The sequence below is a fragment of the Cydia fagiglandana genome, chromosome 1 (genome assembly GCF_963556715.1).
Source record: "Cydia fagiglandana chromosome 1, ilCydFagi1.1, whole genome shotgun sequence".
In the NCBI taxonomy this organism is placed as follows: Eukaryota; Metazoa; Arthropoda; class Insecta; order Lepidoptera; family Tortricidae; genus Cydia; species Cydia fagiglandana.
Window position 1 is genome coordinate 21,555,811 of NC_085932.1, and position 18,333 is coordinate 21,574,143.

The 18,333-nt window shown below is 34.5% G+C and overlaps 1 protein-coding gene and 1 non-coding gene across 3 annotated transcripts in view; one reads left to right on the forward strand and one right to left on the reverse strand.

Annotated features, from left to right (window-relative positions):
* Positions 1-18,108, reverse strand: part of LOC134667014 (rho GTPase-activating protein 7) — a 383,984-nt gene extending 365,876 nt beyond the window's left edge. Inside the window, exon 1 of one of the 2 annotated variants that reach the window (XM_063524323.1) lies at positions 17,851-18,106. In XM_063524323.1, coding sequence (XP_063380393.1) covers positions 17,851-18,043 — 193 coding nt within the window. In that variant the 5' untranslated portion in view covers positions 18,044-18,106. Of the gene's footprint in view, positions 1-17,850 lie in introns of both variants that reach the window. The other variant, XM_063524342.1, reaches the window with a different exon arrangement.
* On the forward strand, positions 17,718-17,790 carry Trnak-cuu (transfer RNA lysine (anticodon CUU)). Its single transcript has one exon. It is a non-coding gene; the product is annotated as a tRNA-Lys (tRNA).
* Positions 18,109-18,333: the final 225 nt, after the last annotated feature.

The window sequence follows — 18,333 nt, forward strand, 5'->3', positions numbered from 1 at the left end:
CACGATCTATGTTTACCTCCACCGAAAAGCTAGGTAGTTAGATATCAAATTATATTACTTTAGTTCCCGAAAATTCACAAATACGAGTCAGGATTTGAACATTTTGAACCCACGATGTCCAGATTGAAAGTCGGAGTTCTATACCACATGAAGATAATATCCTATAATAATATATCCTATAGATAAAATGCACCTATATTAACCAATAAGTAGGTACCTTTTGTAATTAACGTGCTAATGACCCTGCTAAAATGGCATATCTTTAACAATTAACAACACTATAGTAATTGCCGTCATCCCGTATGTTGCTCACGTAACTTCCTTAAGGCACTCCAACAACTCCTTCCTGACGACAACTTAAAATTGAACTATTTCCGTAACGTTACAAGCGACCTACACTTCATACCCAGTTACAACGACTTTAAACTGTGTATGTTAGTTGTATTGATGCCGAAACGACACAAAACATCTATCTTTTCACTGACTTAGGCCTTTATGACATTGGCTGTGTGTTTTGTATAATTACCATACAATACATGCATGTGTCTGCACATCAATGTTGGAGGGACTCCATGTTTTTGTTTATTTTTTGTGACCTGTGACTTATCGGAGGGTTTGGGTTGAACCCTAAAAAACAACTTGAATTAACAAACAATGCTACACTTCTTTTTGCCATTGTGTTCCTAAGGATAAGATAAAAAATGATAAAATAAGCAGAACCTCCCTGTTCATCATCAAACAACCGAGAAAGAAAAAAGCTTGTTGACGTTTCATGTTTTAATTTATCAAAGGTGGCTCGAGTATATATCGAGCGTATTAGGTATCTGTAGATTTTTATTAACTATGTCGCGATGGCTGTTCAAAACTTATAAATTGATAATTAAAGTGTAAACTTGCTAACTATGTAAACAAACCGCAATACCGAAATCATCATTCAGTGACAGTTTCAATATGGCGCGGTTTGTTTACGTAGTTAGCAAGTTCTATAGAATAATACTTTACAATTATTGCCTACAATAAATATTTGATTAAACAACTAAGATAACATATTAAATATAATTTAATGTCGTTAGAGTCTGGCTACTGAAATTTTACACAAATGTTTGGCGGGAAATTCAAAAAATCTTGGGCTGGTCACACTTTGTGTAGTAGGAATTATAGTTTTGATACTAGACAATATTTTTGATTTTCTGTGCACAAGTAAGGTACCTAAGGAAATAAGTTAATTAAACGATTACGTGCACTCAAAGTCAGCTCACATAATTTCTACCACTATTTAAAATACAGTCAACGACAAACACATATGTTTACGTTACAATATTTATATTTTATAGATATTTTTCAGAACTTTTAGTTTATCCGTTTCTTTATACACTTGTCCTGTTTATGAGATTCAGGTTAATAAATTCACGTACTTAATCCAAGTAATAGGTAAATGTTAGAACTAGTACTTAAAATATCAAAATATTTATAGAGCACCAACCTCCTAATTTGTTTACATTTGGTTAGGACTTGTAAACATTGCAGTTTTTCGTAATACAACGCTACACGTCGACATCGCATATTGTCGTAATTATTTACGAGCTGAAATAATAGTTTGCTAACCTCACTCAGTATAGAAATTATTAATATTATTTAAAATAAACCCCTTATAAACCGTAAACAATTTGAATGAATGACATAAATTGACAACTGACTTTTAACTAGCTTTTTTTAAATCATAGACAATTGGTGATACAACAACGATATATTTGTCAACAAAATTTGGCTAGCCAGACTCTAGCAAATATTTTTCGAATCCTTATACGTAGTTATTAGCAAATCTTGCGTAGATAAATACATTTTACTATTAAATTCTATACACATATAACGTATTTTGTCCCAAATATTTATTCTAGGCCATATATCTAAAACATATTTGAGTTATTAAATATGTCATCAAAATATGAGTTAAATTAAAAAGCGGCTAAGACAAGCTAATCAAAACAGTTTAATTAAAACAATATCACCACATCTAATCTCCGTATCTCTGTCTGGGCAGATCGCGTGGCCACCCACCGCCCGAGGGTGTATTCAGAAATGTAAAATATTATACTTTTTATTAAAATAATGCTTTGCTTTGGCACACCATACGGCGACAAATTGCAGCTAGTGAACGATCGATATTTTATAAAATATAATTTAAAAACAATTGAATAAGAATCCGTACTTAACATTTAATTTTCAATTTCACATTGTCTAAGAGTGACATTCCATTTCCAACTGCAGCTGCAATACTGTTCATTTTACTATGGAAGCGCGTCGCTGTCATTGTCAATTGCCATAGAAAATGAACAGTATTGCAGCTGCAGTTGGAAATGGAATGTCACTTTAATTCCTTACAGCAAGCAAGCGCCAGGAACTAATTAATTTGGAATGTTATCATAAATTATAATATAAATTATCTCATCAAGATTTGAGCGAATGTTCAAAGCAAGCTCAAAGGCAGCATACATGTCGGCGGCAGATCGTAAAATGGGGCATATCGAGATATTCCTAGGCATATCATGAAACGCCGGCATTTCATGATCTGCCTGGCGAACACCAGCCATATCGTGCAAACCTTAAGGGGTTATATTCCTAGGCAAATCATGATCTGCCTAGCGACCACCAGCCACATCGTGCAAACCTCAACATTAAATTTAGCAAAGGAAAGCTTGACAGACTAAGCAGCGTACGATTTTAGTACCTACCTACGCATGCTGCTCAAAACGCCACAATCGCCACATATAATGCAGCGCCACCAGTGGCAAAAAATGCAATTATTTTACGATGCGCCTGGTATGAAGCTAGGAATATCAACGAATGCATTGGTCTGATAGATCTGACGCCTCTTTTATAAGGCAGATCGTGATATGCCTGGGCAAATCTTAGTCAGATCGTGAAATGGCGGCGTTTCATGATATGCCTAGCAATATCTCGATATGCCCGGTTTTACGATCTGCCGCCGACATAGATATACTTCATGCTTTTGTTCATAAACATTTAGTTAATATTCATTCGTAGGTACTTAGCGTCATCGCGAACTTGAGCCCATATGCTTACATTTTCGCTGTTACTAACGGCTCGATTCAAACAATGGTTCTAAGTAGTCACAGCGATACGATACCGATATGTCAGTGTCAAAAGTGACCCGGGTCAAACAGATCACTGTGTTATGTCTTTCCTGTAGACATACTCAAGAGTTAAGGGCTATAAGGGTTAATTTTCTTATTTAACCCTTATCCACGTGAAAAGGTCCTCCTTTTATTTAGAGAACTATGATAAAATCATTACTTACATGCCCACAAGCTGTTAACTATTGCCCACAGGAGAGAAAACTAGTGTTCTAAACTTCGCGCGAACTGCACATTTTTCACGGGTAAAATATAAATCAAATCTGAAGCTAAAAACCAGCGATATCAAGAATAAGATTCGGTCTTTCACCCCACAGTTTACTCCAACCGTAGGTCTGGCCGCCAGATGACGTTTATGACTAGGTGCTTACTGAACAGCAGTTAATTCTTAGTGAAACTTACTTAATGCATAAGTAGTTAACACTTGCACAGACAATGCATTCACTATGTTCGTAATCAGACATGATTCTATGTCTGAGTTGAGTAGAGTGTCAATAAACTCAATTATCGATACTTTTCCCTAATACTAGTGACCGCCTCCAGTTTCGTTTGTAGATATATGTATATTATTTGTAGTATTATTTCGGGGTCGATGATAAACTTTACACAAAGCGTTATTTTATATGACCGCTAGAGTAAATTACGATAAGTGAAGTTTCAAAAATTCCTTCAAAATAACAACGGGAACTTAGTTATTATTTTGTTTCATGTTAATACTTTGAATAAAAAATTATTTTTACAAACAAAACTTGGTGCGATCCCTAGTACATGAGAGAAACATCGATAATTGAGTTTGTCGATATAGGAACTCCTTAGCTGTCAATAAATTCTGCCCCATAGAATCCTATGTTTGTTCGTAATGTTTAAGGTTTGAAACATTATGGCATTAAATATTTAAATACAGGTATAAAACTTGTCTAACTTGAAACATTATGCCATCTTATCCTTACAGATTTAGGAAAAAGGCTGACCTCTGGCTTGCCCAATGGAAAATGGACGTTCTACCGAGTTCCACGTTACTTACCTCACTATGTGTGTATGTGTGTGCTTGCTTGCTTCCGTGCGTGCGTGCGTGCGTGCGTGTGTGCGTGTGTGTGTGTGTGTGTGTGTGTGTGTGTGTGTGTGTGTGTGGAAAAGGGTTTTGTCAGAGATCTACAAGTAAATCGGTATATAAGTAAATTAATTACTTGACACAACGATTTAAATTACTTATAGTAAAATATAGAGCATTTTTATTACCAATTTATGGTTTAATTTCACAACTATTTAATCTACGCGAAATTTAAATTATAGAGGTAAAATAAAGGTAAGTACCTAATTAAATAGACAAGGAACCTCAGGTAGGGGAGACCGAGGTGAGTTGTGACAGAGGAGAGTTGTGACATTGTCGATTTTTTGGAATCTATTAACTAAAAACTAGGTCGCAATAGCGCGCGTTTGTTAGTTCAAGTTGCGAGCTAACAAACGCACACTGTTGCGAGCTCACTAACAGTTATTATATTCCAAAAAACATTCGACAATGCCACAACTCTCCTCTGTCACAACTCACCTCGGTCTCCCCTACCTTTGGTACCTTTTATGATTTTTAGTGTTCCGTACAAAACTTTGTTCACGGAACACTTATGGGATCACTTCGGTCTTGTTTAATAAGGGACTTAAGTATATCTAAATATTTCTCACGAATAGAAACTGGGCTTCAGATATTTTTTTTACCTGTTATATATGTCTATTCGTAACAGTCGATGACCAAAAAACACTAGCGTGTTGTTATGTTAGTATGATGAACATCACATAATATTATGTTATTATTGTTATTAATGATAAAAGGTGTATTCGGGTAATACCTACCGAATGTCGGATAATTCCGAAATTCAGATGAAAATCACCCTAAATTCCATCATAATAAAAGTCTCTTTTCGGAATTATCCGACAGTTTTCGAAATTCGGAATTACCCGAGTAAACCTAATAATAATTCAGCAATAGATATTAAGAAAATATATTCAATTCTTAATTTTAATAATAGTTTGTATAAGTTTTGTTATTGAATAAACTACGTTAAGTAAATATATAAAAAAAAAATTCAATGTTATTTATATGTTAACTAGATAACTTTATTCAAACATTCGGTACAAATAATGTAGGTAAGTAAAGTAGGTAATTCTCTTTATTATATTATTATCTAAATGCTGTAGAGTAGATGAATAATAAAGTACACAACCTCACTAAAGCGACAACAAAGCAATTCACTAAACGAGCACGATTGCAGATCTTTTGTCGCAGGCGTTAATGTTCTTGCTGAATAAATAAATGTCATTTGCACTTTATCGCGTGAACACCCATTTTCTCGTTAGTAACTGTCGTGAGCTGGCAGGGTGCCAGATCATTTTACGACCTATTACAGTACACAAAATATACCTATCAGGCGCAGAACACACTTAAATATAAAAAATGTTGCAATGTTAAAAGATAACATCAGGGGGCCGATTTTTGAATTTCTATCGCTCGATTTCTTCGCTCGAAAATTGATGGAAAACGGCGAAATGCTAATTTTTGAAATACGAGCGATCGAAATTTGGAATCTAGTGGTATTGACCACTCGATTTCAATTCTATTAGTAGAATTTAAACGCCTAGTAGTGGAGATATCATTTAATGAAATACACGAAATCAAGTGGTCGAATTTCAAAAATCGGCCCCCAGTTAGATGTAACTTCAGTTATTTATACTTTTGCAAATATTGGCAGTCAAATTCAATCATATTTTCATGGAACCAGTGTTAGTGAAAAGTTAATAAGAAAGAAGTCAAATACCGTAAAACGACCGAAGTGTAGTCTTAAACAGCTCCCAACGATGGTCCAAAACTTCCTCGAATATTTTTTATCCCGGTGTGTATAGGTAAAAAAATATATCTTAAAAGGAAGAACAAACACAGGCAACATCAAAATATAGATTGTTATCATTATGTTTCTGACTTCTCCGAGATGGCTGAAAGCTGAAATGAATAAAGAAACGTGGGCGAACTCACTCGATGTGTAAAATGTTACGAAAAATTCTTGTATAAATACGTGGGTCTGAATGCCTGGAAATAATATATTCGCGGATATTTATTCGTACCTTCTATGTACATATTTTATAATGTAGGTACCTACTTAAACTTTTAACGGAAGTTCTTTTGCTAAATACACCTACACAATGATCATTTAAATTTAGAACATTCTATTTAAGGCAAAAATTGCGAAATTATGTAGATGCTTAATTTAGAAAATGTCTCTCCGCGGAACCATTCACTTGAAAGTATAAGTACCTTGTGCGTAAATCTTCCTGACTTCAAGCTTCAATTGATTTAAACGAGCAGGGCTCTGTTTACACGGAATCCTATTGTGGCAGAAGGATTTTTGACGTACACGGCATTGTATAATTTTATAACCCAACAATACAATTCTCTTAGTAAAATAAATACCTAGTTACTTAACCTATTTATTGAAATATAGTGTCACGAATTATGAGAGTTACGCATTTTGTTTTAACTCTATGTAAATTACCTATTGCTTTGCTTTGTTATTGGTGCGAATCTTGTTCCAGGTTTTTTTTATTTACCTTTAAATTTTTTACTTATCTTAACGAAAACTATAGCGAACATGATCGTTCCAGTCGGTTTTGAATTATAACCAGGGACCGTATAACCGGTTTTATTAAATACCTGTGTATAAACTGTCAAACGAATACCGGTTAAAATGTTATACCTATATTCGAATTAGAGGTATTGCTGTCATTCCGTTTTTGTCTTTATCGCTAAACTACACTAATTGACATAATGAAATACCGGTATTCATTAATACCTCAATAATAACAGGTATTCAGTATACCGGTAATAGTTATCGTATTTAATACCGGTATTCATTGCACTTGATCAAAGAGTAACCAAAAACTTTGCGACAAGAGGTTAAAGTTGTTGTTAAGTCCTCATGCTAATATTGATCGCAGTACAAGCGAAATATTTCATAATTTAACCACGAGCGTAGCAAGTGGTTCGAAATTGCGACCGTTTCAAAGCACGAGGTTAATGAATGAATTAATGAAAAGAATTAACCCCAGAAAACATTTCCATATGAAATATGAGCGCCGCGCCGGCGCGCCGCCGCCGCCATCAAAATTATCGCGCCGCCGCCGCCGCCAAAATTTTCGCGTCGCCGCTGCCGACACTGCGCTATCGCCGTGGCATCGGCGTGACCTTGTTAGATACTAGAGTCTGTCTAAGCTAACTTTGCACCGATTTGAACAGAACAAAGTGAGGGAGTGTTATTATAATATAAACGTCATATTTTCATAGAAATTTGACATTAACGATGATATTTACACACGTTGTCGTTGCAAATGCTATGCAGATTAGTTTGATCGGGAATTTATTGCTTTTATATAAGGTGCTAACAAATTACAGCTTGGCAAAAAAGAGTAGAAATTAAAAAGTGGCAACACTGTAGTGTCGTCCCGTTTTCTTATATAAATTGGTTTGAAAGGGACGACACTACAATGTTGCCACTTTTTAATTTCTACTCTTTTTTGCCAAGCTGTAGGTATCGATATTTTAAGAGATGGTACTTTATATAAAAACAGTTAACTTTAAATAGAAATCAAGAAAACTTTTCATATCATATTTTTGTTTTATTTACCGAACAAAAAAATAAATTAAAATTATATTAATAAAATTAATTAAAAATAATCATTACGTGCATTTAACCACATAAAGAAAAAATACATAGAGTGCTCATGCTCACTCCATACATCAGTTTTGGTACCAAAAATACTATTCTTTTCGTAGTCAACATTAGTATCGAGTAACGGAATTATCAGTACTGCTACTTGACAATAGATGTTGCACCGACCGAAAAGTCTAATGCTCAACAACTTTCAGCGAATATTAAACAAGGATTAACTGGAACTTATTTTCAACTCCTTCTGCTTTAATATTAGTTGTAAATAGTTGTTCAATACAATTTTCGTGAGTCGCGACATTTGAGACATCTAGTATCAAGTAGCGGTACTGATAATTCCGCTACTCGATGCTAAATGTCAATTACGAAAATAATAGTCTTTTTGGTACCAAAACTGATGTATGGAGTGAGCACTCTATGCTTACTATATTTGTCTATGATTTAACTGACAAGATGTTTAACACTTTCTGTTTTTCCAACAATTGTTTGTGTTAAATGTCATTATCATCAACGTGTCATTTCATTTATCAACGTGAAGTGGCCAGTTAAAAAGAGGTCTCATTTAATTATCTCATTAACAGGGTGTTTTTACGTAGCAAATTTGTTTTCCAATTTTCTCAAAGAACATCATAAAACCTAAATGTTTCATATTTAAATATACTCCAGGAGTCGAGTATTATCAGCTGTAAAAATATTGGTAGCTAATTTGTTAGCACCTTATATTAAGTTCGGATATATAACTTTTTTGGCTAATATATATTAGACTGCATGCTTTCTCTTGTCTATGCTTAAGCTAAACATGTGGCAGTAGTTAGCGATTCGGTGGCCAGGCAATGTCAATGAATAAGAAATAGGTGATATGGAGTCTAACCAAATACGTCTATTCCAGAACATATCCTCAACAATTGAATGTAAAGGTATGAGCACGATAGTTGAAGTCACGCACACAACAACAAAATCATGTAATGACAGTGAGATTTTGAAATTAATATTCTTTTTAGGCTTCCGTATTTCGTACCAATATCAAGTTGATATCATCTGTAAAAAAGTTTCTTGAAGGTTTTTTTTATAGGCTTTTAATATCGTACGTTTAAGTCGCATTCACTCATTGATTCATTCATACTATTTTTGCGATTAGTAGGTACTCTGTGCGAGCAGTGTGTGTAATCATTCACCTCTCCTAGCGATACGTACATATAATAACTATTATATTTGACTATAGCTACCCGCACTGACTTCGCACGGATAACACAAAACCTTAACAAATTGTACACCTAAACTAAAGCTTCCTCAAAAATCTTTCTATTGATAGCTGAAATCCGCATGAAAATCAGTTGAGTAGGTTTTGAGTTCATCGTGAACATACATTCATATAGTTACAGACAGACGCGGCGGGAGACTTTGTTTTATAAGGTGTAGTGAATTAGTGATAAATTCAATTAACAGTAACCTCACAATATAAAGATGTTCATTGTGCTGCTTATCTACAGTTCATGGCATGAAAAACTTTTTTCCTACCATAATTCAATAAATAATCCTTGAAATTAAAAGGTTTGAATTCTCTTCGCATAAACCAAGTTTTCAAGGCTACGCCGCCGATTCGCCGCCACCGCCAACCAATTTTGACCGGCGAACCGTCGCCGGCTAAATGCCTATCGGGCGGCGCTAGACGTGCGCGCCGGTCGAAAATAATTGGGCAACGGCGCGCCACCAAAAAATCCACGGCGGCGGCGTGGAATTTTTCAACTTTTCAATATTAAGACGTATAATGAAAAGTCATGCTTAACCCTTAAATCGACAAGGGAAAAAAATCTTAAAAAACTGTGTTAGTATCATGTTTTCGGTGTTATTATCTTATTAGGTATGTGGTTGTTTATTGTAGAAAAATCATGAAAAAAATCTATTTATAATAGTTTCGAAAAAAAACATAGGTATGACAAATATGTTGGATGTTGCCAGGTTCGGTGTAAATAAAAAGATACGCTGCATAATGAAAAGACGTCTAGTATTTTGGACGTTGCCGAATATACAGTACTTTATATGCATAAGGTTTTTTTTTGTCAATATCATGTTTTTTTTTAAATTAATATAGAATAATTGCTTTTAATTACAAATACACTTACTGATAATGTCAACTTATGTTATGAACTAAAGTAAAACCTACTATTTTTATATTTTTCCAAAAAGTTTATAGCTCGTAGGTGGTAAAATTTTACCAGTCATTGGCGTCATTTTATTAACATTAAATCAAACTTAGCGGGGTATCGTAGGATGCAGCAACATCTGAACAATGGTATACAATAATGCATGTAATTTTATCAATATTTTCGTAAGAACTTTCTTAAATGAAATCGGGTCTGTCTCTTGATGTCTTGATGAACGCACAGGAAAAAAAATCCGTAATAATATTTTTTTATCTATTTGGTTCATTACGTTGTAATAAGACAAATAATGACTTAGTATGGTGTTGGTGCGACATAAAATAGTAGAAATTCAATTATATAACCAGAAAAATTCCGTAAGTACGTAATTATTGCCATTTTTAAGTAAGTATTTTACGTCAAAAATGTGAGAGTTACGTAGGAAGTGGCGCCCGCAATAATTTTCAACTATTTCTTATCGGACTATAACCTATTACATATTTTAACGCTGCATAATACTGTCTTATAAAAAAATATTCGGCGCGAATTTTAAACTACCGGCGGCGGCGGCGGCGCGCGTACTCCTTATGGCGGCGGCGCGCACGTCTAATCAGCGCTCATATCTTTGAGATTATAAACTACATACATAATAAAATACAATTAAATCAACAATTAAAAAACAATTAAAAGAATCAAATGAACGCTATTAAAAATGTATTCGTCAAAATCATCACCTAACAGCTAATTTCACCAGCAACATGAAAACGGGCATTCTAAGATCCGAATCTTAAGTATTTACAACTTTACAAGCGGGCCGGACAACGTCCTTGACGAGTAGCGAAGGAACGAATCGTGGTACTACTACAACCGGTATTGGCACTTACTTATTACCGGTAATAGCTTTAGGAGTAAACTAAGTATCAAATAGTGGTATTTGTTGTCAATTGGCTAAACCGATAACACTATTGAATACCGGTATTCGAATACCTCTATTCGGAGCTTAAGTGATACAAATACCCAAATTCAAATTACACCGGTTATACCTCAATAATAACCTGTAGTCAGAATACCGGTAACGGTCCCTGATTATAACAAAAAAATCTTCTTTTCTCAGTAAAAAGACGTACAAAGCGCTGCAAAGGTACTCCCTTATGCTTGTAATGTACTTACTAATAGCCCTCGTTTGGCCTATTTTTACAGAATGGTATATCCCACCAAAAACATAAATGTAAAAAAGGAGAGCCAAGTTCAATACAAAAATTATGCTTGGCTTTGGGGCTCGCCGCAAAAAGAATGGAGATCTAAATGAGTGCCACTGCCAAGTTCTATGCAAAATCCAAATATGTATTTATAGGAACAAAATAACATTATAAACAAGTATTAAACTCTATTTCTTTGCTTTATTGGATACCTATAACAATTGCTGTTATTTAAAAAAATGTGAGATCTTAAAGTAGGTTAGATTTGACTTGGCCAGTTTTCATTATATCAATCATTTTATTTATATTGTAATTCTGATAAAACCTGGCCAAGCCAAATCTAACCTACTTTAAGATCTCACATTTTTTTAAATAACAGCAATTGTTATAGGTATCCAATAAAGCAAAGAAATAGAGTTTAATACTTGTTTATAATGTTATTTTGTTCCTATAAATACATATTTGGATTTTGCATAGAACTTGGCAGTGGCACTCATTTAGATCTCCATTCTTTTTGCGGCGAGCCCCAAAGCCAAGCATAATTTTTGTATTGAACTTGGCTCTCCTTTTTTACATTTATGTTTTTGGTGGGATATCAATACTTTTTGTAAAGAAAACTAGGCAGGTATTGAGATTTAATGTTTTTTCTTGTGTTTCCGCTGTATGGTTTTTACTTCTGTTCTTTGTATAATTATGTGGTGCCGCGCGCCGCCGACGACACACCGTTGGCCGGTTGTTTAGAGCGTATTACAAGTTTTTTGTATGGGGACACCACTTATTTTTTGACTAAATTTTAATATAGCAAATATAATAATACATATATTGGGGTAGTTTCAAATATCTGCTCGTATCGGTTCCAACGCTACAATAAAAAAATATTTTTTTGTATGGGGACCCCCCCTATTTTTTAACTTTTTTTTATTTTTAGATTTTTTCCTACGCTTACACACAATAACCGAGCTGGATTCCAAATTTCATCCTTCTAGGTCATCTGGAAGTAGGTTAGGTTTAGGTACTTATATGTCAGTCCCAATAAAAAATGTTTTTTTTTGTATGGGGACCCCCCCTATTTTTAAACTTTATTTTATTTTTAGATTTTTTCCTACGGTTACACACAATAACCGAGCTGGATTCCAAATTTCATCCTTCTAGGTCATCTGGAAGTAGGTTAGGTTTAGGTACTATAAGTCATAAGTCAGTCTTAAAATTTACGACTTTTTGACCTTCATACCTTTATAACCGTTTGAGCTAGCTTCATGAAATTTGGGCTTCTAGATATCCTTATGGATATAATTAAACATACGTAGTTTTATGTGTTTACGTCAAAGATGTTTTGAGTTATAGAAGGGTCAAAAGTGGCACCAAGTGGTTCGTGTAATATTACACTCGGCGCTGGCTAGCCAGTTCCTTTGCTTGAACTTGGCTTGACACGCTGCCGCGTGTCTAGATACGAAACCGTATATACCTATACCATACCAGGTAGCTGACTGAGCATCATGGCCCGTCATGCTTTTGATCGATTATTTACTTCTAGGTACAGGAGTTCCTATACAGGTGTGCAAATAAAGACGTTTAACCTTCGAAAACACAAACTCGTAAACAACGTTGATACTTATCTGCCGGGCTAGCACATGATTGGCGCGACAGTATCTCGCCGCGAGATAGACTACCCGTCCTTCTTTAATTAATACAGTTAGAAAGAGACGGGTAGTCTATCTCGCGGCGAGATATTGTCGCGCCAATCATGTGCTTGACCAACAGGAGAGGGCAATAGATAGTTCGTAAAAATCCTTGAAACAGGCAACAAAATATCTAAAGTCAAAAACACTATCAATATTTTAACAACCTCCAGCCACTCGTGTTTTGAAATAAAACCACCCATTCATCACTAGATTGTCGCTTTTACAGGCCATTTGGTAAAGTATAACATTTACGGCGTCTCTTTATCTGTTTTAGTACATTTTGGTTTACGGCACCCGATCTAATCTTCTGGGATAGGAGTTTAACTTTAAACTGTTCAAGTTTTTAACGGATAAAGTTGATACAACAAAATTGAAGAAATTTAGGTACTGAGACTATGTAGGTACTAGGTTGACGATATCAAAATTAGATGGAATTAGAAGCTGGGTTAACATCTAGAAACGTGCGCATGTGCCACGCAGTGATAATCCCAGTATTTTATCCATACCATTTTCTATCGGGCGAACTAGTTACATGCAATCGTGTAGGAGGAGTTTAGTAAGTAGAAAGTTCCAAATTAGCGAAAATATGAAATAATTGAGCTTTCTCTTTAATACCAGTAAATCAATTTTAGGATACAATACATCGGCCATCTCATAGCTTAGTTAAAAAGTAGATTAATAAAATAAGCACATAAAGCTTATACGGTAAAGTCGGTAAACCCCAACTGGGACCCGGCGATGGAATTTAACTTCGTACACGATACGATTTTGTGTACCTCTGTCTGTAGTAAAATAAAATGATAGTTAAGGGTTGTATTCCTCTGATAAATCAAATATAAGTCTTATTTGCACTTTTATACTACCTGATGTCACAGAATAAATAATAGTACTAGGTACAGAAGACTCACTCTCTAACAAAACGCGTCTGTCACGATCAGCACAGATATAGCCGCTATAGTTCGTTTTTTTTAGCATTAGAAATTAGGTAAACAATCTTGATGTGTCTTTTAATTGAAAAACACATTTTAAAAATAAGTTACGGCAAATATGTAACAATTATGAATCTAATACGATCATTTATATTCTTCTGCTTTCATCAGTAATAGTTTTTGAATTTTAAAAAGCGTTTTTCAATTAAAAGACATGTCAAAATCGCTTACCTTCTTGCAAGTTCTTTCTAATGCTAAAAAAACGAACTATAGGTGGCGACAGCGCCACGCGCGGCTTATGGCAAACCCCAAAATTGGGGTCGAACGGATGTGCTTTTAGCTACCTGTAGCAAACCAACGAAATCGTGGAGTGGGCCACGCCTGCCTGATGTATGAAAATATAAGTAGTATGTCGTTTGACTGCTATTATATGACCTTATAAAGCCTTCTAAATCTCTTTCTCTAGTGTTTCGCGTTATCTAGTCTCAGATCACAACCCCGTGAGTTTTAATTTCACACACAGCGGAGTCTCTACGATCACATAAAGCTCACGAGAGCTTTATTAAAGCGCAAGCTCGCTTCAGAAATGCAATATCACTTAAGACAAGCGTTATCATCATGCACAGGTGTTTTCTTATTGTTTTGGAAATATTTGGCTAAGTAGATAAACATAAAAATTAATATAGTATATGTAAGTAATACAAACCAATTGGGCAGGCTGGAAACCAGCGCTGAAACCACGCATCAGTAAGTAATGGCGGGCTTCCAGCACATTAGCTGAGACTGTCCTATTGTCACGTAACTCACGTAGATGTAATTGAGCTTATTTATACATAATTATATTGTCTAGGTTAAGTATAGCTTAAGAGTGTAAAAATAATTGTAATTTATAACAATTATAACCTTTGTTGTGGCTATAAATGACTTATCTATCTATCTATCTGTCTATCATTTTTGCGGGTTCAAGTCCTGCGCGAAGCATAACTTTTTCTATTTTTCCTTTAATATATAATTTGAAGTAATATCAAAATAGGTATCTAGCTTATTTTCATTATAATATAAGATGACCCGGCGAACTTTGTTTCACCTATATCTATTTATTTCTGACATTTTCTTAATTTTTTCTTTCCTAACAATAACAAATAACAATAACAAGTAAACACAACGAAAAATAATTGGCTAAATTGTTCCACCCGTTCACGCGTGATGCCGTGACCAAGGGAAATAGGGATTGATTTATATGAATTATATGTATACATATATACTTATAGATATATATGAAAGTTATGGCCACTTGCCACTTACATTGATTAATTTCATCTTTTCATTTGAACAGGTAACAACTGTTCCTGCGACGTTGGGTTTCGAAAAGTATAGCAAAAACCTTCATGATTAAATTCAGTCATGTTGTGACCGAATTAATGCAGACTACATAAAAATATTTTACCTCGAATGAAACCTATTCCAAACCGTAATCCTAACCCTTCGCCTAATCAAGCCATACGACCTGAACGGAACGGCCTCTTCAGGTACGCAATCTAGACAAAATATTATATACCTAGCCTGACCTAGCCTACCCTCAGTAAGCACTGAAGGCTGGCTACATATTTAATTTATTCATGTAATATCTGCCTAGGGTGAAGGGAATCCCAAAATGTATGTCAACTGGATAGTTAAAACTTACCTGATTAGCTTTAATGCAGTTAGGTGAGCTAGTAAGAATTCAACTAATATTATAGGTAGCTACTTATATAAAATGTATAGGCACCAATTTTATTACAGATTGTATCAGATAACATTTGGATGTTTGTTAGTCACGCGAAACCGGCCGAACAGAGGCCCCTCCCCTACCGCAGAAAACAAAAATGGAAATATCTTTATCTGCCTCTCTATCGCTCTCTTTAGCTTTTTATTCATCCCCTAAACGGCCGAAATGAAGCTAGTGCAGTGATGCAGTTAGTATTAAAGACAAAATCATAAATATGTACCCATACAGAATTAGAACGTTACAAATAGTATCAATATACTATACTATAGTAGTACAGTTGTTAGTAGTAGTAGTTGCTACTTGCTAGGTAGGGAAATACATACTTATTGAAGTATAATGGTAACGTTGTACCATGGATGGACTGAAATTCAATAGAATGAAAATGCTGTTAACAACATAGAAATAGAAGTTCGTTAGCTATGGAAATCAAGCCTGAGGGCAACGTAGACTAACTAACTTAGATACCATAAGGTCTGTAAGTCGATTCATAAGATAAACCTTTTTTTTTAATAAAAAAATCGACTTATATTTGGGGTAAAAATATTATCCTCTATAAATGAAATTTAAATTTTCGTTTTTCGGAATAGGGTATCTGGGGTACTAAACATAATACGGTCGAATTAAAACCCTCCTCCTTTATTTGACCTCGGTTAAAAAGAACGAAAGAATAAGGCACACGATAAAGCCGTAATACATTTAATAATGCTTTTGTGGCGTTTTAATGATGTGGATTAAGAAGACGAAAGAGGATTGCAAAGTGGTCTTAGGTCCAGCATGGCAATGCGAAAATCTTAAGGTGCAGAAAACAGAGGTATTAAAAAGTCATACCTTCTATTGATGCTGACTGTACCTATATATGCATGGTGAAAGCTTTATTACAGCGTACAGTGTCTTGATGACCATGCTTTCTATAATTACCTTTACTTATATATCTTCTATACCTAATGATATTTTCGTGACAAAATAATTAAGTAGCTAGTACTCGATTTTAAAGTACCTACTTAGCATTAAATCGGTTGAACTTTATTTAAAATCACGAAAACAAATGAGAAAGGATCTAATATACTTTTATTAAAACTGAAACCAAACGTCTTTAAACCTCAAACGTCGAGATGAATTAAGTCAAACAGCAGCAGTGCACGTGTTATGTTAAAAGCATTTTGCATTTTCCTTCGCCGAGATTTCCATTTTCTTAATCAAGTCGAACTTATCCAGTAAAAGAAAGGCATGGCTCGGGTTTGCAAATAAGTAATAAGTCTGATCAAGTAAATACGTTTCTTATTTAGTTTGAAATATGGTGACAACTTCTATTTTTTTAAGCGAACCTAAAAATATTGTTTATGTACCTACCTGTTAAATTCGATATAAGTTTTTCAGTTAAAGACTGGTTTTATAAAAAATATAATTTTCTATCTAATTTACCTACTAATGAACTTTCAGCAGTTCAGCATTTAACATATACCTACATCTATTAAAAATATATATTTAATTATGAGTTATTTCCACAAATCTGCTTAACTTAACGCCATCTATCGCAACTCTCTTAAATCGCTGCTCACTTATAACTATAGTTCGTTTATTTTAGCATTAGAAATTAGGTAAACAATCTTGATATGTCTTTTAATTGAAAAACACATTTTAAAAATAAGTTACGGCAATTATGTAACAATTATGAATCTAATACAATCATTTATATTCTTCTGCTTTCATAAATGATAGTTTTTGAATTTTAAAAAGCGTTTTTCAATTAAAAGATATGTCAAGATCGCTTACCTTCTTGCAAGTTCTTTCTAATGCTAAAAAAAACGAACTATACATATTAGTTGACGTAAGTACCTACCTAAAATTGTATTTTTTGTGTTAACCCTAACAAATAATAATTTTAATAAAACAAGCCCCGTAGACAACATGGCAATCACTAACGCTCCGTAGCGATCGAAACGCAACGGTCACTGTTACACTAATTTGAAAGAGTGATAGAGAGACACAAAGCATTTCGTTGTCGAAGCGATAGCGATTGTCACCTTGGCTAGGCCGGCACTGCCGGCAGGTTGTTTTTCCGTTTTCTGTGAGACGAATAATGAACAGTAAACAATAGTTTAAAATACGTAATTTCAACCGCGTGGCAACAGCCCGGCTAGCTCAGTCGGTAGAGCATGAGACTCTTAATCTCAGGGTCGTGGGTTCGAGCCCCACGTTGGGCGCATTTTTTTATTTTAAATATGTTATTAAAATGAAAAAGTTGGTAATGTGTTGGTACATACCTGCAATTTTTCGCTCTCTCATCTTCCGCCATAGTTGTTCTGCTTTTCTCATCGGCCAGTTCTCCACTTTCGCACTGAAGCTTCGAAAGAATTTATATTCTTTGAAATGAGACATTCTTCGTTCCATTTTACTGGGAGTATGTCCCGGTGGTGGCGGGGACGGCGCCTTTGGCGTATTTGAAGGGGACGCCATATTGGATTTCAAATTCAAATAAGAACACTAAAGTTACACGTTTTGCACGTTTTTTTTTCTAATTTTGGTCCCGAATTTCACATTTGAACTTATATTTAAGACACAATTTTCTTTTTATTTTCACTTGATACATTCTTACACGTAATAATGATTTATTATGATTTCAACTTGTGATTTCTAGAGAATTATGTCATTATAATAATACTATATTTTTGTAACTTTTTAAGTTAATACTTATTTAACACCAGCAATGTAACTGTTGATATTTAACCTGAAATTAAAAAAAAACT